The sequence below is a fragment of the Aptenodytes patagonicus genome, chromosome Z (genome assembly GCF_965638725.1).
Source record: "Aptenodytes patagonicus chromosome Z, bAptPat1.pri.cur, whole genome shotgun sequence".
Lineage (NCBI taxonomy): Eukaryota > Metazoa > Chordata > Aves > Sphenisciformes > Spheniscidae > Aptenodytes > Aptenodytes patagonicus.
Window position 1 is genome coordinate 57,733,622 of NC_134982.1, and position 22,303 is coordinate 57,755,924.

Below are 22,303 nucleotides of genomic sequence, written 5' to 3' on the forward strand. Positions count from 1 at the left end.
ATACATTTTTAACTCATAATAAAATTTTATGCAGTGTAAAAGTTTGTTCTTAATTCTAGGAAGAGCAGGTAAGTCACTACTGAATACCATGACTGAACTACAGCCTCCTAAGGACTACTGAACATTGTCCCTCACTGTAGGGTTTGTGGCCCTTTAATTGGGATACTGCGCAATGGCTTGTGAATTCTATTGCTTGCAACATGTTCTTCTGTCACTGAGTGTAATTTGTGTGTAGTGCTGCTCTAAAATGTTTGTAATGACCAGATAAGTTAGATTTGTAGATCTTGCACCTCTGTAGCCACTGCAAGTGCATTTTTAGCTGTTTGCTCTTACGCTTAGTCTGTTTAAACTTCCTATGTGTGGCTTAGAAAGGCCAGGTCCTCTATTTCTCAAAGGTCGCAAAAGCTATGCAGCTTTGGTTTGTCCTTAAGCTTTCTACAGAAGCAATTGGCACAGTAGCATCAAACTTTTCGCCCTGGGGAAACCACACTGACTCAAGACAGGGAGGTATACAAGGGGTATGAACTGTTGCATGATGAAAAGCGCTGACTTGTTAGCAGCTCAGCAGAACTCTAGGAATTCCATGTATGAAGTAACATGATGAGCTACAACTTTTAAGCAACTGTTCTCCATTTTATTTCTTCAGCATGTGCTGTCTTGCAGGCCTCTTATTTATCTCCTTGTACCTGCTACCTTCTGTGGAACTGATCTTCCTATCCCCTCCTCTTCAGTGCTACTTCTGTTCCTTTTGTGGTATCTTGTTAAAGGAAATTTACTGTGTGGTAAAACATGGAAATGTTCTGCAGATTCCTTGCCTTTGACAGCTGTACTATTTATAAACTCAAAGGTACTTAATTCCTTGTCTTAAATTCTGCCAGTTTTGCTTAGATTTGTCTTGCAGTGGAGAAATTACTTTTCTTCCTTTGTGACAGATAACAGTTAAATTCTTTTCTACCTTTGACAAAGTTATAAGCCCTACTTTCCCATGCCTGTGCTCCTGTATTAGATCTTACCCTGATACTATATTTTGATTGTACACTACATGCTTCTGAAGTACTCCTGCACTTCACTTTCTTGTGCTCTTGTCTCCATGTAACTTTCTGAATTATTGTGCCTCCATCAGTCAGTTATGTTTGAAGAAGTTTCCTCTTCCTGCTCTTGCAAGCAATTTCTTCCTTAAAGGCCACTGGAAGTTTAATTACTTTTTTAATTTCATCTTGTGCCATTTTCCCCTTTTCTAGTGGTGGATTAGGACTGTCTAAAATTGACTTTTTAGTATGGCATGGCTTATGCTGTGCCTGCACCTTATTTTTATTTCTCTTACCTAACAGGTGAGTGTGGCTTTTTGCTTTATGTGATTTCCTTTGGTTCCATAATAAGTGTAGTGTGCAAGGAATAAAACAGTAACTGTACATCCAGCCGCATCTGCAGAGCTCATTTGGCAGCTTCTGAAGTATAGGACAGTTGAGTACTTGCTGTCTGAAAAGATGCTGTTTAGTTCACATGCTCTTCTCTACAATTGTTTGTTTAGATTATGGTGACTGCCCAAAATAAGTCTTGCATCTATCCCATTCTTAGAGTTACTATTCTACATCTGAATTGCTAGTTAGCGTTCTGTGGCAGACTATATGCTTTGCACTTTAGTTAGAATCCCATTTTTGACAAAAATGGGAAAGTATGATTGAGATGGAACTTGAGGCTCTCGAGTCCTGCACAGAGCCCCATGGCAGGATCATTTATGCCTTAAATTTATGTGAGACATAAGGAACTGTTGGAATTCCCTAAACTGCTTCAAACCTTATCTGGCATGACTTTGTGGTGGTGTTTAAGCCTTTGTCAGGAATGTGAGTGCTGTTGGAGACATTTTAGTGCATGTCTTGTGGAACTTACTAAGTATTAGTCAAAGAAAAGCTCTTTACTTTTATGTGTTATTTGTATTAATTACAGAAGGTCACATGTGGGTATTTACTAGAATTGAGTAGCTTGTGAATGTAGTTGTTTGACCTGGTTTTGGTTTGCTTTTGGTCATTGGGTTGAGGAGTGAAAGAAAAGGAGGGAATGCTCCAAGTACATAATTATGCTAGTGAGAACCAGTTACTTTAATACTTATTTTCCAGATAATTTTTAATCAATACTGAAAGAGAAACTCTTTCCCCTTGTAATTTGTCAATATTCTTTAGTGTCCCTTAGTGCTGTAATTTTCATTCCTTGATAAGTCTCGTGTATTTTGAACCTTAACTGTGTTTAACAGTTCACTGAAATGGCAAAACATGAATTAATGTGAGCAATACTTTGTAATGCAGGACCTAAGGTAGTCTCAGGTTCTTTAGTATTTAACATTCTTAGCATTTAACATTGACTGTGCTGCTGAGAGTCCCACCACTGGGCTTGTGCATTCTTAAACTATTTATGCTTTAATGAAGCTGAAGTGTTAATTCTTTGTTTGCATCTACTATAGGACATATCTGTTTCTGTCATGGTCATTCTCTGCCTTTACAAACTTGTGTTGTGGCTACAGCCGATACCATCAGGGATGTGAGAATACCTCTTCCACTGTTGCATCCTTGACTGCCTTTCCAAAACTCTTCAACCAACATGAGAAGCAGACATTCTGGACAAACTAAAATGTCTCTTCCTTGTCGTGCATTTTCCTCACTTAAGCACTCCTCGTGTTGGAGTCTGTCATCTCATTAGGTAGGCTCTCTCCTTCCTACTTATTGTTTTCTGAATTGTGGAGTTATTTCCTTTATCTGCAGATAGACTTCTTTCTCACTGAATCTAAACTACAGTGGAAGAGTTAGTGTTTTGTAGTTGCTACAAAAAAGTTAATTTTTTTCTTCACTCCCATAGCTGCCTTTATGTTAATTCAAATTTTGGTCTCTTATTTATCCTAATAAGTGATAAAGTCTGAAAACTAAAACACATGTCACAGGCTACTAGGAACAGGAGAGTGAATGAGGGCCATCTTGATTGTCCCCCAGGCCACCTCACTTGCAGGTGTTGCAATCTCAGTTGGAGATTTGGGTCAGACAGAAGCAGTTTATAGCTACATGAGAGAGAACACATAGCAACAGAGGTTCAGCCCTCCATTGATACAAACTGACCGAAAAGAAAGTACTAGGGTATATACACACTTAGAGCAGATATGCACTGCTCTGTGAAGGGGCCTGATGCAGCAGAGGAGTGTCTGCATAGAAGGGAACTTTGTTCGAACAGACGTACCCATGTCTGCCTGATAACTTAGTCTGCAGCTGTGTGGCCTCAATATACCTCTGTTCAGCTTGTCCATCTCTTGTGTGTGATGCTGCTGTGCCCCCGACCAGCTTTTATGCTTACTGAGGTCTGCATCCACACAGGTTACAGATGCCCTGCCAAAAAAACATATATAAATGTTTTAAGTATCCAGTCTTCCCTGGATTGAAAGCAGCATGCAAAACTTACGATCAGTCTTGTTTTGCTTTGTCAGAACAGTCTCTTTGACTGAAGAGATTATGATCTAGTAATCTAGGGAACAATTAACTGCCTTTTATTGCTAGCTTTCTTTGCTTCTAAAGTAATTTTAATGCAGAGAACCAGACACAAGGTTTTATTTCATGGATCTTCGTGTTGCACTAGGTAGTTGAATGATTAATTCAGTTTTATGAAGCAAAACCAAGTGGGAACAGATTGATGTGAATTTCAGTGCTGCATTTCTTCCTGTTTTTTAAAAAATAAACTGCAAAAATGGTGGTGCTTAGCTAATGAATAGATGTTTTTCTACTCTTATGAGTGTAGAGATGTCTGGAGGAAGATTGCTTAGTGTTAAGCATTATTTAACTGAAGATAATGGTTTGCGTGCTCACATTGTAGCTGTGCTGGTTAGTGCTTTCCCATCAGCTGTTAGTAACACAAGGTAACTACGCACTGTTGAAGTTTGTGCTGTATGCTAACTAGTTTATTTTGTGAATTTAATTGTTAATTTTAATTGTTTTTAACTTAATTTGCTCTTCTGTTTAATATTAGTTATGGTCTTTAATCTTTAACATCTAATTAAAACTTCCTATTTTGTTTAGGTATTTATTCAGCAAAATGAGAATTCATATCTCATTTGCTGTATTTCCCACTAGACTTCTCACTAAAGCCTTGAAGTAGCCTGGTATCATCAGAAAAGTGACTTAAATATTGGTGTCATAAATACTTTCCTGTTTAGCTTAATTAGAGCCTTAAAAAGCACACTGAGTTTTCCATATGGATCACAAGCCAGAAATCCTCCATGCAGTCTCTTGATTTGTTTGCATGATGTTCTACTCTTATCACCTGCCAGCAACATCGCTATGTATATGAAATTTCTGCTGTTAATAACATGAAAGGAAAGACCTTATTCCTGATGTTTAGTTACAGGGTTATATCTTGAAATGTGTAGGAATGTTTACCAGTATGAAGAATATTCATTTTTTCACCTTCCTGCCATTTAAAGCAATCTCAGTTGCCAGTCTGAAATGAAACACTCCACTAAAAACAGAGTACCTTGTATTCAAGTCTTACTGCTGAGTTAGCTCTGAAATCTTCAGAATAAAGTTCAAGGAATAGTAATTCAAGGACAAGGTCACATGTTTTAGGAGAGACTTGTGTTCGTTTTGCAGTTTAGCAGCTACATTTTAATTAAGACAGCACAAAGATTCTGAAGCTTTTTCAGTTGTAGCAGGCATACAGATTTTTTCCTGCAAGACAGCAAGCTTGAGCTGGCTGTGCTCTGTTGTTGACATACCAAGCTGTACTTTTTCAGCAGTGTGTGTATGGTGAGATCCATGCTCTTAATAATGTTGCATTTTAATTTAGACAAATGTAAAAAGCAAAGCTGAATTGAGTGGTGTTGCTAGTAAGAAGTCAATATCTGACAGTGTTCCCAAAGGAATGGGTGTGAGGATTGTTGGTTTTTTGCTTTTAATAGGTCTGTGCTTCTGTTTCAAGTTGCTGCTTAACCTCAGTGTTATAGCATTGAAGAAATAATGCTTCTGTGTTCTCAGACTATCGTATTAGGTGGTTCTTTATCTTGATATCAAAAAAAGTTGATATCATTAGAGTAATCTGTATGTTTTCTTGCTTGAAGTTGGTAGGTGTAAGCAACAAGTAACACTTGATACTTCTCGGTGATAAATAGTGTTTGTTTGGCCATTTTGTCTACCTCCTTATGCAAGATTTTTCAAGGCTGAGGTTTTTTTTAGTGCTTTGTCCAGTGAGACTCTCAAACTTCCTTGTGGTGATTTCAATTTCTCTGGAGACCTTGCGTCATTATTGTTAGGACACTGTTTATGCCGTTCCGTTTAAATACTCTTTAATGTCCTTGCTTTCAGAACAGTTGTTCTTGCCTTATCTAAAGTCCTTCTCCCAATCCTTGTAAACTCAATCTTTTAATCAGTCCCTCCAGCCTCCATGATTACTAGCAAGCAGTAAGGAATCGAAGCATAATGTTCTCTCTTGATGTTTCAAAATTTGAGTGCAGTGTCCTAGGTCTGCTCTTTCAAGCAGTATCCTGAAACTTTATAATCACAGAAAAGCATTGCTTTGATAGTGTCTCTGCATTCCTCAAACATGCATCATAGTGTTGTGATGACATTTTGATATTCTGGAGATGATATGCTACTGACTTAAGTTAGGGATGTCTAAACCAAATCCTGTAGGTGAGGTTTGTTATTTTGCTAATCAGGAGTGCAGACCTATGTGATTATACTCAGGGGTGTTGGCCTGTGCCAATACAGTCTTCAGTCTTTTTTCAAGCTTTTTCATCCTGCTACATAGCAGGTACCCTAGAAACAAAAAAATAATAGTGGTCTTACATTATGCCAATAATTTACTATTTTAAGTGATTAGGTAGAGATGAAGGGAATGGAACTAAATAAAAAATCACTGGGAGATTATTTTTCAAAAAGGCTGCTCTTTAAAACTGTGCACAACTATATGAGAAAGAGATGAGTAATGATTAATACCTTGCTCACTATGGGAGTTTTGGAAGTGAATTTTTGGAGGAATGATTTAAATGAAGGAGATTCAGGTACCCTCTATTCATACGGAATCCAGAAATTGGGCAGCATGGCCATCTGGGCCAGATAGTAACAAGCCAGAGTTGCATCATTTAAAATGTAATGTGTCAACAAATGGTTTTTGTTTTAAGCATTATAATGTCCTCCATTACAGATGTTAATGCGTCCTCATTAGGCTTTCAAACTGATGCCTACAATGAATGTTTATCAGTAAGAGCAGGGGCTAGAGGAATGAGTTAAACATTGAAGGCAACTCTACAGAATCCTCAGAAATAGTTTTGTTGCAACTGCTGTAAATGAGTGACTGTTCAAATACAATGTCTGTTCAAAAAACCTTGAAGTGTGAGGTAACAAGCCTCAAATGGAAGAAATGAAACACTATTCATGGTGGTGGGTGTAGCCTGAGAGACCTGGGTTTTAGACTTGTGGCTTGAATGGTTCTATTTCCCAGTATTAACTCCAATGTGTTCTGTTTCAGTTATGCAAAAGGAGACTTGGATATATCATACATCACTTCCAGAATTGCTGGTATGATATAGCTATGTCTTAAGAATAATTTCTGATTGTTCTTAATAGATGAAAAAAGTGAATACTTCACCTGGTGTTTATTGTTCTGTCTTCAGTGATGTCCTTTCCAGCTGAAGGTGTAGAATCTGCCATCAAAAATAACATAGAAGATGTGCGGTTATGTCTGGACTCTAAACATCCTGGCCACTATGCTGTGTACAATCTCTCTCCAAGAACATACAGGTCTTCAAGATTCCATAATAGGGTGTGTATATTTTTGCATATTTCTTCAAGAGGCCTTTCAACACAATGTCTTGATTATATCTTCAGCTTTTTATTGTGAAATATGTGAAAGTAAGCTGCATAATCAAAAAGATCACAAAAGAATAAGTATAAACATAAGGTCAAAGAGTAACCTATATTTTGCTTGTCTTTGCTTTCAATCCAAACTTGTCTGATTAAAGACTAATCTTTAATCTTACTGACTAAAGCTGTTTCCTAGGCTAGTGATATCTTTGAAAACATGTACAGGTACCTTACATGTTTCAGATTTAAACAGAGAATACTTAGCATAATTGAAAATCTTACTAAAATTTCAATCTTTCCTACATTCAGAGGTTTTCCTTGATCAAAAGTAGTACTCCTTTGGTGATGGATTTGCACAACCTGTTTACTGGACTTTCTCCTTGTCCCACTACATACCATCTGACTCCCATATGGCTCAGCCCTAGCTGACTGCTTGTTGCTACTGCCTGAAATACTGGTATAGCTTAGCTGAGCCTCTGTTAGCCTTTCTGGCTATTTCTCTGATACTAAAATGAAGACATTTGCCTAATTCAGTAACAAGGTAGTGAGAACAGCTTCTTAGGTGCTGAGATACTGGACTTCAGTGTTTGCTCCTAAATAGATCTCAACTGTCCTGTAAGTAGCTCAACAGTGGAGACTGTTGCTATGTTGTGAGTTGTCTAGCACTGGCCGTGTTGTATTTCACCTAAACAGTCTGTAGTAATCATGCCCTTTCCCCACAATATCGACTGCCCAGAGGAGAGTCTAGAAGCATTACTTATTACAGGAAACCCCTTTTGGGCCTAATCCTGCAGAGCCATCCTTAGCATTACTTCAGTTATCCAAGTTCACTTAAACTGTCAGGCTGAAGTATGGTTTAATGTATTCTATCTAGTGCTTGTCACTTCCTTTTGTTTCCTTGTAAATTTATAGACAAGACAAAGTATTGTCACACCTGAAAAAAAAAGATTACTGCCTCTGGGTGGAGGCAGTCAACTTCTTTATCTGCATCTGGTTCAGTATGAGGTTCAGGCAGAGGCTGTTCAACATGGAAGGCAAAGCTTAATCATGCAGGAAAAGTCCTGCATGATAATTTGGAATAGGTACCTCAAAGCAAAATCTTCAGCAATGCTTTTTAGCACTAGATTGCTGGAAAGTCCACTGAGGCTGACATAGTGAACGGATTTATTCCTCATCCTACAAAACTATCAACCTCTGTTTATGGAATGATAAATTCTGTGACTGGGAAATTGTTCACCCTGGGAATGGTTTTTTGGTTATGCAAGTATGAGGTGCCTATACATTGATATTCCTGATGTATTGGTTCTGTGAACGGTAAATACGAGCACAGCTAAATCTACTAATGATCTGGAACTCTTCTGGTCTACCTTTCTTTTTGATGTTCATTTTGTCTTACGATCTTTGTTTTGCTGGGAAGTAATAGTAGATCAAAACTTGTCAAAACATTGTAGGTTCCTGCCCACTTTATTGGCTGGGAGTATTTAGGAAGTTTCTACAAAACATTGTCTTCTGTTTAAAAACAAAAAAATGCAGCTATTTTACTTGGAAAACAAACTCTTTAAATATATTGGGGAAATTTTCCCTGTCTGTTTTTGAAGTCCAGATGCACAATGAGCAGTACTGACTGAATTCATTATTCAGTGCTGGGTGAGAGGAGCAATGTAGGAAGCTAAGGAAGCTTAGTTTGTCTTTAGTGCCTGCGAAAGATGATTATGGCAAGCCTTAAACTTGATCAGAGGAGAACAGCTTCTGAATTTCTTAATTCTGACACTTCGCTTAGTAGGTATTTATGAAATCATATATTCTTGCTTTCTTGCTGTATTCTATCTGTATGGAACTTCTACAAATTTCTTTAACCTTGGTTAAAGTTAGTGGTAGTTTTGAAGTCTTCTCTGCTAGTTTTGAGTCTTACTTGGAATAGGTTGCTCAGGGAGGTTGCGCCCTCTCCATCATTCTGCTAATGATCAGGAACGTTTTGAGCTTAAAACATAGCAAAGGAAAAGAAGGTAATGTTGTATGGTATACCTCTTGTAACAAAACTAGTGTTTGAGCAGAAGGTAAATGGTAAATCAGAAAAAAGTTCTTTTTGCTTTTTTGAATACACCCGCTTTTCTAGACTGTTTTCTGGTTTGTAGCTGTAATGCTGCAATATGGTTCTTTCACTGCTATTGTAATATGAGGCGTAGTAAAGCCCACATTGAATCCTGTGGTGAACAGGAATATAAAGGACTGCTTGCCTTAGCTTTTATTCGTTCAGTGGTGACTTTGCATAAGCTTTCACTAACAAAAGAACATTCAATTTAAATCTCTCACAAAGTGATGCTTTCTGAAACTGCCCTCTTTTTTAATTAAAGTACTAGAATACAGTGAAAAGCTGTAGGAGACTTTGTCAGGCTGTTTCTTTCAGCCTTTTTTCCTGAGCTTGGCACAAAAACAATCTCATTAAGAATTTTTTGTGATAGTCAGTTCAGGTAATTCGTGTCAGAGTAACCCTTGAACTCTTTTATCTAGGTAAGAAAACATGTTGCTGGTAGCAAAACTTGGTCTCCCACATTCAGCAATTGTGGTCCTGGCTAAAAAGAAATAGAAAAAGCTTGCTTTGTAAATTGTTCTGCCAGGACCAAGGAAATGCCTTCTCTTTAGGTGTTGCAAGTGCTCAAGGGTCAGGTTTCATATACTGCATTCTTACTGGACAGCTGATTTTAAGAATGTAGACTCTCAGCCGTGAAGCTGATTGTTTGGTAGTTTTGTAGCACTAATTGCAGAAGGAATATTACTTAACTGTTGAGGCTCTTTGAATAAAGGACAAATGTAAAAGCAAACCAAGTCCTTCTGGGTTTTTTTGCTTAAGAATATGTGCACAAATCAAGTTGAAAGCTGTTTTACTTTATTCCTTGTTCTGAGAAAATTTCGGATAGTAATCTGAGTTGTTGATACTTCTAGTGCAGCAGACTATAGACAGGACTGGAGTTTTATTGCACTTCATCCTATAAAGTGGTGCTTATACTGTGTGAGACTACTTTTCTTGAGCATCTTGCTTAATTTCTACCTGAAGGTGGCATTAAAGTGTAAAATTGCCTCTTATTTACACAGCTTATGCTATGCAAATGTATTTGACTATGTAATCTCGTTTCTCACCTCTGCTGTCTCTCTCATTGCAGGTTTCTGAATGTGGCTGGCCAGCAAGACGAGCACCAAATCTTCAGAATCTTTATAGCATATGCAAGAACATGCATTTATGGCTGAAACAAGACCAGAAAAACGTTTGCATTGTGCACTGCCTTGTAAGAAATTGAGCAAAGTACTTCAGACTTAAACCAATCTAGCTTTAAATTGTGAATAAGGATGCTAGTATTCACTCAGTTTGTGAATATTACTGGCTTTCTTTACTGTGAGGCCTGGGGGCGATTCCATCCTGCTATGTCTTGAGGAAAGTTATTTGCATAAATTTTCTCCTTAGGCAAATTAGTAGGATAATGTTTACTTGCATGTAGCATGGAAGGCAGTATATAGGAGGGATTAAGTCAGAGTAGCCTTTGGGAGAAAGAATCTGCTTTACTATTTCAGTGTTTGCTCTATTTTTGTTTATTTTCTAAGTGACAGCTGGGTGTACACTGCATTTCCCACTACTGTCCATTTAGAATGTAATCTGTATCTGCAGAATTGCAGAAACTGACTATGAGACTTTTGGTGGAACTTTCTTTTGCTGGCAGCAGATTGCTGTGTAGCTTCCACTGTTCTCTAATGTATCATTAACCTTGATATAACCCAAAAAAGCAATAAAACTCTTGATAAAGAACCACCTTATGTCAAACATGGGGGGAAAATGAATTTAAAGAGTAGTTACTATGTTCAAGATTTGAAAATATGGGGTTACTGTTACATTTGTGTAAGAATTGCATGCGAAATTTTGACATTCTTATTTTCTTGTGCAGTAAAAAGAGAAACATGACAGTTGTTACAATGCTTATGATGCTGCTGGAAAGCATTCATAACCAGTCCTTTGATATGGTATAGTAATCTATATGGAATATCACTATCAGAGTCTAAAAGAGGATTTGCTAATCTGGCAAAGTGTACTTCCTTAAACAGAGTTTTGAAAGAAAAAAAATCAGTTAATGCCAGCTCCTAAAAACCGATGAGATTTTCAGTGCTGCTGTGAGGTTAGGAATCTCATTCTATATTAAAGTGATACTTACAGTATCTCAGTATCACATGAGTGCTAGTCAAGTAGGTAAGAAGCACCTTTCCCTTGAAGTGTTTCCTTTCAGGTATCTAACTCATTCCTTTTCCTCAGGTGTGAGGGAAGCTTGTATATATATGGTTGCATGCCAGATGTGATGTGAAGAGCATACACCAGAACTACTAGAAATGAATGATAGCTGCAATATGTGTCTTGGATTCATCTAGCTGGAAGCTTTTGTAGATTTAAAAGCTAGGAAAACTATGTTGAAAAGAATACTTTATCTGATAGAGGTAGAATGCTTTTAGTCAATACGCTTTCTTGGATAACAAAACATGAGTTGCTTCTTGTAAAGGTGAAACTGCCTCTAGGTGGCTGGGATTCAGAACCAGGTAGGGCTTCCTGGTCTTCTGATCTTTACTGTAGAGGTTTGTAATAATGTAGTGAATTGTTAAATTTTTACATTGTAATTTGAGTGATCCAGGTGAGAACAAGCAGCTGAAAACAAGGCTTAAATGGCAGCTTCTGGCTTCAGCTACAGTTAAGTCTTTCTGGACTGGCGATGACTGAGATCTGTTTTTGACTGGCATCCTGTTCTGTTGATATCACAAGACTGTAGCACATATGCCACAGGCTGGAGTAACTCCTGGACATCTGCAGTAACACTTTTCTCTGTGTAATTATTTGAGGCCATGTAGTGATGGTCATCCTTGAAAACTTGCACAACTTTAAGAAGGTGTGAGTACAAGATCGTCTTGGTGGAACTTAATGGCAGAGAGACTTGCAACTGGATATGCTGCAGCTCTTTAAGTGTGCTTAAATGTTCCTTCAGATAGCTGTATTTGACCTGTGTTTAAATGAACCAAGTTAAGATAATTATACAATAGGAAAAGTTATGTTTAATTTGTTTTATGAAGGTTATTTCTTTTCAAAATAGTTTAGACACAAAACTCCTCTATCTACCTTTTTGAGGCTTTGGGACAAAACTTATGCTCAAAATGTAGCTTTTTCCAGTCATTGCTTTTTATTGCTGCCTTAATGATTATGCCTGAGGATTTTTTATTTTTGTAGCCAAGGTCCATCATCCTTGTAAAAACACACAAGGAAAAATTGAAATTCTTACTTTCTCATCTCTGTATGGGAGTGTTTCTTTTGCTCCCATTCTGCAACTTACCAAGCTTCTTTCTGAAGTGCAAGGTTCTGTCATCAGTTTTGTTTACTAATGAATAGGATATTCTTTATTTTGAATGATGCATTTCTGGTTGTAAAGTGGTCTTTAAACTTGCAAAGTTGTCCTCTGACTTCATGCCACAGTTGCAAAGGGTTTGCTGTGACTTGCTTGCTGACCTCTTTGTACAATGATTTTTCTACCCTCGGTGTGGTGCTGTAATTTGGAAGTGGCTTTGTAATGCAAGCGTACATAGGTCACTGCTTGTCATGCTGCTCAGCAATTCATTCTTCCCTTGTATTCATTTATGTTTTGTCCTAAGTGTAGGCGTCTCAGGGCAGGGACCATGTTTTTGTTACATCTGTGTGAAATTTAACTGAAAGGCAGGGGCCAGCCCATAGAATCATAGACTAGTTTAGTGACTTCTGGAAATCATTGGGCTTGCTAGTTACACCAGCATTAATACTGATTTGCTGAACTGCTCTTTAAAGATCTGGCTCTTATGGTGTGGGCAGACCTTCTTTTCATTGATCTAAGTAAAGGTTAGAATAGAAGCCTGGCTTTGAAGGAAATGCCTGTTAAAACAAGTTGAGGAAAAACATTTCCTTCTTCCCCACTTCCACACTCATGCCAAATGACTACAAAAAAATCTGTTTCAAGTTGCTAGAAAAAAAAAACTTGAGAGCTCCTGTTCTGTCAACCATTACCTCTTCTGAATCTTCAGTCTTCTGTAATGCAGGGATGAATCTGAGATGTGCGTAGCCATGGGTCCCTGCAGAAAGAGGTTCAGTGTTTTAATTTCCATCTCTTAGTCCCATGGCAAGCTATTAATCTCAGGCAGTTTTAGTCAGAAGGCTGAGTTTAGCGTGGCTTAGTTCTTCTGAATTTTAGGACTTCTCTTGTAGCAGAAGTCCATGGTTATCAGCCAAAAATAGCACTGAACTGGGGTTTCAGATAGCAGCCAGGAAACAAACTTAAAAATGGGTATTAGTGATAGTAAGGTAATAACCATCAGTTGAAAATTTCAAACAGTGTTAAGCTAAAGCAATTATTCACATTTGAGCGAGCAGGTAATATGTAGTATCTTTTGTATTGTGTGGAATTCAAATGAAAACATTTCACGTTCAGATACAAACGTCAAATCTAATGATCACACTAGACCTTGGACTTCATTACATTAAATAAGGAGACAGCATGTTCTTCAGTAACTTCTGTAGTGCTTTTTCCACTAGGTTTAATAACAAAGTTACAATTTTTTTTGTAGGATGGAAGAGCAGCGTCTGCTGTTGTAGTTTGTTCTTTTCTGTGTTTCTGTCGTCTCTTCACTACTGCTGAAGCTGCAGTTTATATGTTCAGTATGAAACGCTGTCCTCCTGGCATTTGGCCTTCTCATAAAAGGTACAGTATCAGTCTGTTTGTAGGGTGCTCTTGAAGCAAGTAGTTACGCAATTGTGAATATGCCAGTATTTTCACAGGATACTTTTTAGGAAGATGAATTATTTCAATAGCGTCTGTGTTCAAACAGCAAAATACTGGGAGAAATAGATGTATCACGGGTAGAGAAAGTAGTTCTGAATGTTGTGTGAGCCCTTAAGTTACTCATCATGTTCTTACCGAAAGTGAGTCAAGTATGACCTATAGTGAAGAAATGTTAGGAATGAAAACAAGGGTATGCAGTGCTTTTGAATGCTCTCAAGTATAAAATGTGTGTAAGACTTATTCCATGTTTACTAGTTTATTACAATAGGTTTTACTGTGTCAGAACACTGCAAGTTCTGTGGAAAGACCAATCATGATTTCTGTCAATCTTTTCTGTTTAGGTAAGAATGCCTTCTGCTTTTTAAAGGAGTGCGTGCAGAGGTGACTTTCATATACTTTGACAAATGTTTTAAACTGATTATTTGATTTAATTTGATAGACTTTATAACAATAAAGTCTCAGTAGCAAGTGACACTGGTAGTAAGGGTGTTTTCTACAAAAAGGATTAGATTTAGAAAGGTGGGAAGTAAGGATTAGTTAAGTACAAATGACAGATTATGCTGTTGTACAGGTTTACTTTCAGTATATTTAATGGGTTCTCTACAATGTAACTTATGTTAATGAGAATAAATTTAAAGCCTTTAGGAAGCTTTGAGTTACTGACTTCAGAACTGCTGTGCAACTTTGATCCATTATGTGTAAGATACAAAATAAATAGTTCTCCTAGTTCGGTGTTTTAGGGCCTTTGGAAAGAGTGGCTAGTTTGTTTTACAAGTGAGTATGTGTAAAGCTACAGACCTAAGGCAGTGTCTGGAGTTGTCTGGAAGATGGGACACAGGTGCACATGAGTTCATATGCAGTGCTGTATTCAGTTTTATGGGCAGTATATTTTTCTGTTGTGATGCAGCCATCAGGCTTTTGTACAGAAACTGTGTTGCTGTCCTTAAATTCAGAGGCTGGCTAGGGATCATAAATATTTTTCCATGTTTCTATTTCATTTTCCTTTTGTGAAATTCTATCAGATTTGAAAATCTGCTTGCTGGAAGTGCTGTTAAGTGTTCCCAGTGTTTTATTGTTATCATTTGTCACTGCGCAGTGGCTGGATATGAACAGAAGTAACTCACTTATGTGTTCACCCATTTTTAGAATTTGGTTCTCTGGCTAAATGAGTACCTTTTGGTTTTGGCAGATACATTGAATACATGTGTGACATGATGGCTGAAGAACCCATTATTCCTCACAGCAAGCCCATCCTTGTCAGATCAATTGTCATGACTCCAGTTCCTCTTTTCAGTAAGCAGCGTAATGGCTGCAGGCCTTTTTGTGAAGTTTATGTGGGAGATGAGAGAGTAACCACTACCTCCCAGGAATATGACAAAATGAAGTAAGTACAGGTTATGATTTGCTCTGAAACAGCACACGTGTTTTTCTAGACTTACTTACATATGAAGTCTTTACTGTGAGGAGAAAGCATGATTTTGCATGTGCCAGTTGACCAGAAAGCTGCTTTAATGTATGGAACAGTTCCTCTGTCCCCTTTTAGCTGATTTTGAAAGGTAGATCATGGGGAAGGACAATGTGGTTATAATAGCAGCTTGGATCTGTTCCTGCAGAAAGTGGGGATGATGGGGGGGGTGGCACAGTGGGCACTGGGAGGCAGAGGTGAGCAAGACCCTCTTTCTTCTCACTCCATGTGGTATAAACTAGGAAGATTGATCCTTGGTGTATGTACTGAACTGAACATCATGTCTTGGTCATGGAAACAATAAAGATCCCCCAGGCGTGGTAGCTGTAAGGGGAGTGCTTATTAGCCCCTGTACAGTTCTCATGTCTGCTGTTGTAATACGGCACAAGAACTGTGACTGGTACTAGCAGTACAAGGTGTAGATGGTCACAGACAGAGGAAGGATGAGAGAATACCAAAGTGCTTCTAGCTTTCCTATAAATTGAAACCCTGTGAGGAGTTCAATGAATTTGAAGAGAGCAGGAACAGAAACAACTGTGGGATGTTAGAATAACGCTTTCCCCTCTTCTTCTCTACCACTGTCCCTCAGTGGGAGTCCTAATATATCACAGCTGTACAGCTACAGTTTCTCTCTGCACCTTTCTTTGGAACAGCTTTCTTCATAATATCCTGTCTTGCATTTCCCAGCAGCTCCTTGAAGACATGTTTCTCCCATATTTGATTTGAGAACTATGGGTCTAAATGTCTTGCTCTGCTGTAGGTGACTGTTAATCTTGTTATTTTTAGAGTAGCTTTTAAGTTTTGATCATTTAGAGTGAATTCCTTCTCTGTAATAAGAACTCGAAGCAGATTTTTATGGGCTGATATTGAAGGCCTTGGAGAAACCAAACTAAACATAAGGTAATACACTATTTTTTAAAATGAAATTAACTGTGGTTATGTTTTTTCTTCAGGGAGTTTAAAATTGAAGATGGGAAAGCAGTAATTCCACTAGGTATAACAGTCCAAGGAGATGTTCTCATTGTCATCTATCATGCCAGGTCAACACTAGGAGGCCGACTACAAGCCAAGGTAATGATAAATTTAACAGCCTACATGGAGAACTTTTTCTTGTTGCAGTTTTGTATCATACTTGTGTTTGTGATCTCATTAAGTATGTGGCTTTATTTGCTATTCTTTGTTGAAAGAAATGTGTGAGGTTTTCAGGTACTTGGTAATTCAGACTTTTCAAGCCTAATAAGTATGTCTATTCTTAGTGCTCTGCATGTAGATGATTTGGTAGGCATTTCTGGAAATTACTTCAGTAGTGGTAGTTATTATATTTGCATGGAAAGCCTCTAGCTAGTTTTTTGAGGCAGTGATTGTTACCTGTTAAGTTGCACAAGCCAGAACTTTTTAATTCTGTACACACAAACTGCAACAAAAGGAAAAATACCACTCAGTAGAAAAACGGAATTCCAGGGACTTGCCTGTACAAAACAGGCTAGAAAAATCCATGTGGTTTTATACCCTATTTCTAGAGCCACACTGAGTTTTTATAGCCGATTTTCTTACTAGTCTTTGTTCTCCTGGGGAGAATGCATGTTTCTTTTTTAATTCAACTGTGGATGTAAATGTATTGCACAATCACAAAAAAAACTTGCTAATGAATCCTGTCTTGAAATTTCTAAGAAGCATGTTTTTTTTTCTCCAGATGAGTAACCCAAATTAAACTTGGAGATCCATGTAAAAGATAGGAAGGGGTAGTGCAAAGTTGAGGATAACTTGGAGCATTGTGAAAATTGATCCAGAGGTTCTTCAGACAGTTTCCATATATTTGGGGCAAACAAGCATATTCATACATATCTACTATTACTGAAATAAATGGTTTTCCCTATATTTTTTTTCTTTGTGTGTAGGAAGGTGAGTATCAAATTATGTCATGTTGCAGAGGTTCAAGACTTTCTTAATGTCTGCATAGTGCTATGGGGCCAGATCTTCCAAAACATCCTGAAACTGAAAGCTCAGTGAAATGATTCTCTAATGCACAGATATAACTAGTGTATGGTTCAAGGTCATCTGTGAAGAAGGCATACAACAGGGGAAAATTTGGCCAAGGTTAGCTTATACTCCTTCTGCAATCAGTTTCACTGATGATAAGTTTTCTTTGATGTGGTTTCTCTGGCATTTATCCACTAATTGAAAAAGATCAGAATTTTCTCATCCACCTGCTATAACACAGGATACATCAACAGTGTTTGATCATGGTTTGGAGCTTTGATCGAACAATATTCAATGTGTCCTTAGTTTTACATACTCTAAATTGCCCCCTGAAGCTTTCTGCAGAACTCTTACGGAGATCACCACATTTCAACATTGCTGTTAAGTGCCTAGAGCTGGGCATTATGAATGTCTCCCGCTTGCTCACAGTTAATTTGAGAGAGGATTTAGTTTATCTTCTAGGAAATGTCTTGCATAGCAAGGGATTAAGAAAACTGGTTCAATAGGGAGTTCAGGCTTTCATATGTAGTTCAGGGTAGGGATGGATGGATCAGACAAACTCTCTCCAGTATGTCCATGTCTTTCTTGTATTGGGGAGCCCAGCACTGGACACAGGACTTCAGGACCACAGCCTCACCAGTGCTGGATAGAGTGGAAAGATCACCTCTCTCAACCTGCTAGCAGTGCTTTGCTTGTTACTTGACTTCTGGTTATGATGTTCAATAAATCCTCATTTATGAGGAAAGCTTTCATCATTCAATTTTACTATATCATATTTACTGGACTATTACTGTATGACTTGCTTTGTAAGGACTGGCAAGACTATTCCACGTGTGTTCTAACTGAAGCCAGGGAACAAATACATTGTGGATTTATCAATTTGCTGTAATTTGGATTTGTGCAAGACCAGGAGCTACATGAACCTTCTATAGTAGCATTTTCTGGATTCTCACATGCTGATCAGGCATGGGAAAGTAGTTTTTCTGTCAGCAGAAGAAAGAGTTGGGGAAGTTGAACGGTTATAATGAATCAGTTTGGAAAAGCTGTATATTTCTGTCTGGGATGAATGATTGACTTGAGAAGTCGTACAGGAAAAATAACTCTTTGCATGTCTTATGAAGTGTCCTTTTAAATGTACTACCTTTAAAATTGTTCTGAATGGACTCCTTTATATATGACGTGTATTTCTTGATTAGTGTATTGCACAAGTAGTTTTTCTGAGTATGTTATTCAGAAAAGTAATAAGGGTCATGCAGTTTCAGCCTCTAGAACAGGGTCTGGAAATATTTAACAGACTTTGATAGTCTGTTTGAGCTTAGTGTTGAGAGGTGTCTGGTTCAAGGTCCTTTGTTTCTGGTAGTAATAGATTTATCTATGTTCTGTCTTAAACTGCATTTAAATCTCTCAAGATAAAGTATACATGGAATTAACTGAAATTAAACAAACACTTTAAAATACTGTAATACTGAAAATAGTTTGTATTATGTTAAAGACAGAACACTACACACTGTTCATGTGGATTTATGCAGTTTCCCTGTATTTCATTTCAACAGATGGCTTCAATGAAGATGTTTCAGATTCAGTTCCACACAGGTTTTGTGCCCCGAAATGCCACCACAGTGAAATTTGCCAAGTATGTTGACACCCTTTTGCAGGAGACTAAGAAGTTTTCTTTGAAACTGTTTAACCTGCCAAGCCAACATATGGCGAGGGGAGGAAAGAAATTCAGTGTAGGAAGTAGATGACTTTGATTGCAATAAGAAGATTCTTTTGCTTTCTCGCCTCAAGGAAACAGAAGGTTTTGTTCATGATGCAAAAAAAATTTCTCTACCAAAATACCACCTGTTTAAAATATATGGAAAAAGTAAACAAATACAGCATGTTTAAGCCTTATACTAATTGCTTAAAGTTCTGTCTTGGACTGCAGTGAATTTAATCTAGTTAGCCATCAGTATCAAGAATCTACTTGTATGCATCTTTGCAGGTATGATCTGGATGCCTGTGACATACAAGAAAAATATCCTGATTTATTTCAAGTCAATCTGGAAGTAGAGGTGGAGCCCAGAGATAGACCTAGCTGTGAACAGCCACCGTGGGATAACATGAATATAAAGGGACTGAATCCCAAGATCCTTTTCTCCACCCGAGAGGAACAACAAGAGATTTTATCAAAATTTGGTAATGAATCTCTTGAAAAACTAGAGAACGTGATAAAGTTTTTCTAATGTTCTTAGTGTTTGAGGCTTTTGTTTAATTTCTGACATTCCTTTAAGTGAAAGAAATTTAAAAGGTGTTTTTTTGTAAATATCACTTAAATTTGCATTGTATGAAGGAGTATAAATTATCCTCCAATAATGGATTATAATTATCCTTGTCTTAGCTCTGCTGTCATTACATTTGCTTGCTTTAAAGCTATGAATATGCTATTTGCAGGGATTTTAGCAAATGGAATTGTGACAGCCAGGATTTGTAGGCAAAATGTCTTGAAAGAACTATATTTGGCTAAACTGGCATCTTTATCATTTCACTTAAGACCACTTGTGAGGAATGCTCAGATGATTGTAACTAAAAACGTTTTTATTGAGGTCCTTCTTATGCATAGCCAAGTAATGTTGTAATTCAATTTCTCAACTTTTCCTGATTTGGTCCAGCAGATGTTTAATTTTTTTAGTACCACATATTCTGTGCTTCATCTATAGATGCCTGCATTAATTCCAGTTAATGCTGTTCAGTATCTTTCTTCTTCTTCTGGTGTTGGTAATTAGCTTTGACATTTTCATTAAGGCTCTCTTAAGCCTTCTCTGTGCTTCCAGGATAAAAAGCATGATGGAGATTGTGGTGATTTTAGTACACCACGTGAGATCTTACTCTCTACTCTTAATATGGTACATCTTACATTTCCTTTGATACAAGGCAGTTGCTGTTGTCTTACCTTTTTTTAGCAGGCTATGTTTGGTTTGTATTATGATTTAGGTCATTTTCTATTTAACTTAGTTTATATAGATTTTAAAGGTCCTACTGTGAACACAAGTCTCAGCTCACTAAAGTTAAGGTGTTTCATTGATTATGAGGATCTGTAAAAATTACTCTTATTTTTTAAGTCACTTTCATTTTCTGATTGATAAGTGAAATGTAAGGGTTTCAAATTCCATTGAAAATATTTCTTAAAACTGGTGGGAAGGGAATAGGACAAGAGCAAGTGCTGTGAACTGGTTTTATAAAACTTGCCTTTTTAAATTGAAATTTAATTTATATTAAAATTTATATTAAATTAAGAAAATTTATATTAAATTAAGAAAATTTATATTAAATTAAGAAAATTTATATTAAATTAAGAAAATTTATATTAAATTAAGAAAATTTATATTAAATTAAGAAAATTTATATTAAATTAAGAAAATTTATATTAAATTAAGAAAATTTATATTAAATTAAGAAAATTTATATTAAATTAAGAAAATACTATTAAATTAAAAATAATTAAATTTAATTAAAATTGAATTTGCACTACTTCATTAATCATGATCTTTCATGTATGTTTTCTGAGACAGATGCTGAAAAAAATAGTCTATGTAAGCTGCAGCTGAGTATGTGGAAGGAGGGTGGAAAAAGTACTGTACCAGTTTGGTATTTAGATTTAGAGAAATATCTTTCTCCCAGGCATTCATCCCATTCTTTTCCAACAGTGGATGAACACTTACTAATTTAGGGAGTCTTCTTACTCGCCTTGAGGAAACCTGCTTTTTGGGAGATGAGATAGTAGTAGGTAACTCAGCCCAACTCAGTCTTACACAAGAGTCGCTTAAGATCTGATCTCAGTAAAATAAGAAATGCAAGGAGTATTTAATCGCAGTACACAGTGTATTATTTAACTCCTTTGAGATGTTTGTTAACAACTCCATGTTCTCCTCTGGCTTTATACTCTGGGTTTCTTCTATAGCTGCATTTGCTCTTTTCCGATGTTCTGTTCCTTATTGCAGATGTTGTTCATAGCTGTTGCCTATTTTAGGGGATGGTTGGTACAAGTGAGGTGTTAATTCCATTTTCCTACAAATATAAATAGAATGCTTGAGTGTTTTGCTATGAGTCTGATTTAATTTAATGTTATAGTTGAACATAGGGTCTTTCCAGCCTTTGTAGTTGAAACAGTTAATAATGTTAGTTTCAAATGGGGGTGGGGACAGGAATTTGCCTTTGCACAGTAATAGATCCTTTGAGACAGTTGTCTTGCTATAGCAGTCAGTCTGCAAGTCAAATACCAGCTTCTGTGACCAGGATTGAGTTTTAGAAATTTCTCTTTAAGGGTTCTGGCTTAAAATCTATCTTATAGGGAAACCAGAGTTGCCTAGACAACCAGGTTCAACTGCACAATATGAAGCAGAAGCATCCCAGCTGGAGCAGTCTTCAGAAAGTGCACCTACTGAGACAGAATCCCCACAAAGCAGTAGTACTGATGCAAATAATTTCTTTCATTCTCTGGACTGGAAAGGTACAGGTTTTCCTCTGAAGAAACTATTTTGTTGTATGTTGTCTTGTACACCTTCCAACGAGTGCTTAAGCCTTCTTATGCAGCAAAAGTCACTGTTTCACCAGACAATGAGAAAAAGCTATTTGAAAAGTGAGCTCTGTGTGTTAACAAGTGGTCAGTCCACTTGATTTGGATAAACACCAAGTAATGGGTTTTGGTATTGTGTGTAACTTAAATGCTGAGCTAAATTTTTCTTTTTCTGCAAAAATCTTAATCTTAAAGGTCTGCAAGGAAGCCTTTGCGTTCCCACAGCCCCACTTAGGCTGGCTGAGGAACAGAGGAAACAAAGTAGACTAGCCAGTGGGGTCCAGATCAGTACGTATGGACTGAGAAAATGTAACTTTATAGTGCATGTATACGTCCTTTTTCTGGGTTCTGCTTTGTTGGCAAAAATGTCACTAACTGCTTATGCTGTCATTGAATGCTGTCACTGAGTGGAGCAGCAGTTACTGAGTGATCTTCTAAGCCATAAGTGGTATGATGTCCTGAGGTGAATGTACAAGTCACATTTTGGAAAAAATTCATAATATCTGCCCTTGCAGAGTGTCAAGCATGGTAGTGAGCTGCCCTTTTGCCTGCCCTGTACAAAGAGGTGGTAGGCAAAAGTTAGTTCTTTTTTCATCAATTCTTTTGTGAGCTTTGATTTAATTTAAGGATTGATTTCCTA

General features: G+C 37.3%; 1 protein-coding gene across 2 annotated transcripts in view; it reads left to right on the forward strand.

Moving 5' to 3' along the window:
- Positions 1-22,303, forward strand: part of GAK (cyclin G associated kinase) — a 79,174-nt gene that overhangs the window by 32,873 nt on the left and 23,998 nt on the right. The window contains exons 12-20 of one of the 2 annotated variants that reach the window (XM_076363235.1): positions 6,499-6,548; positions 6,644-6,792; positions 9,995-10,117; positions 13,449-13,582; positions 14,853-15,047; positions 16,082-16,199; positions 18,662-18,741; positions 19,093-19,286; positions 21,439-21,597. In XM_076363235.1, the coding sequence (XP_076219350.1) occupies positions 6,499-6,548; positions 6,644-6,792; positions 9,995-10,117; positions 13,449-13,582; positions 14,853-15,047; positions 16,082-16,199; positions 18,662-18,741; positions 19,093-19,286; positions 21,439-21,597 (1,202 nt within the window). The remainder of the gene's footprint in view (positions 1-6,498; positions 6,549-6,643; positions 6,793-9,994; positions 10,118-13,448; positions 13,583-14,852; positions 15,048-16,081; positions 16,200-18,661; positions 18,742-19,092; positions 19,287-21,438; positions 21,598-22,303) is intronic. The other variant, XM_076363236.1, reaches the window with a different exon arrangement.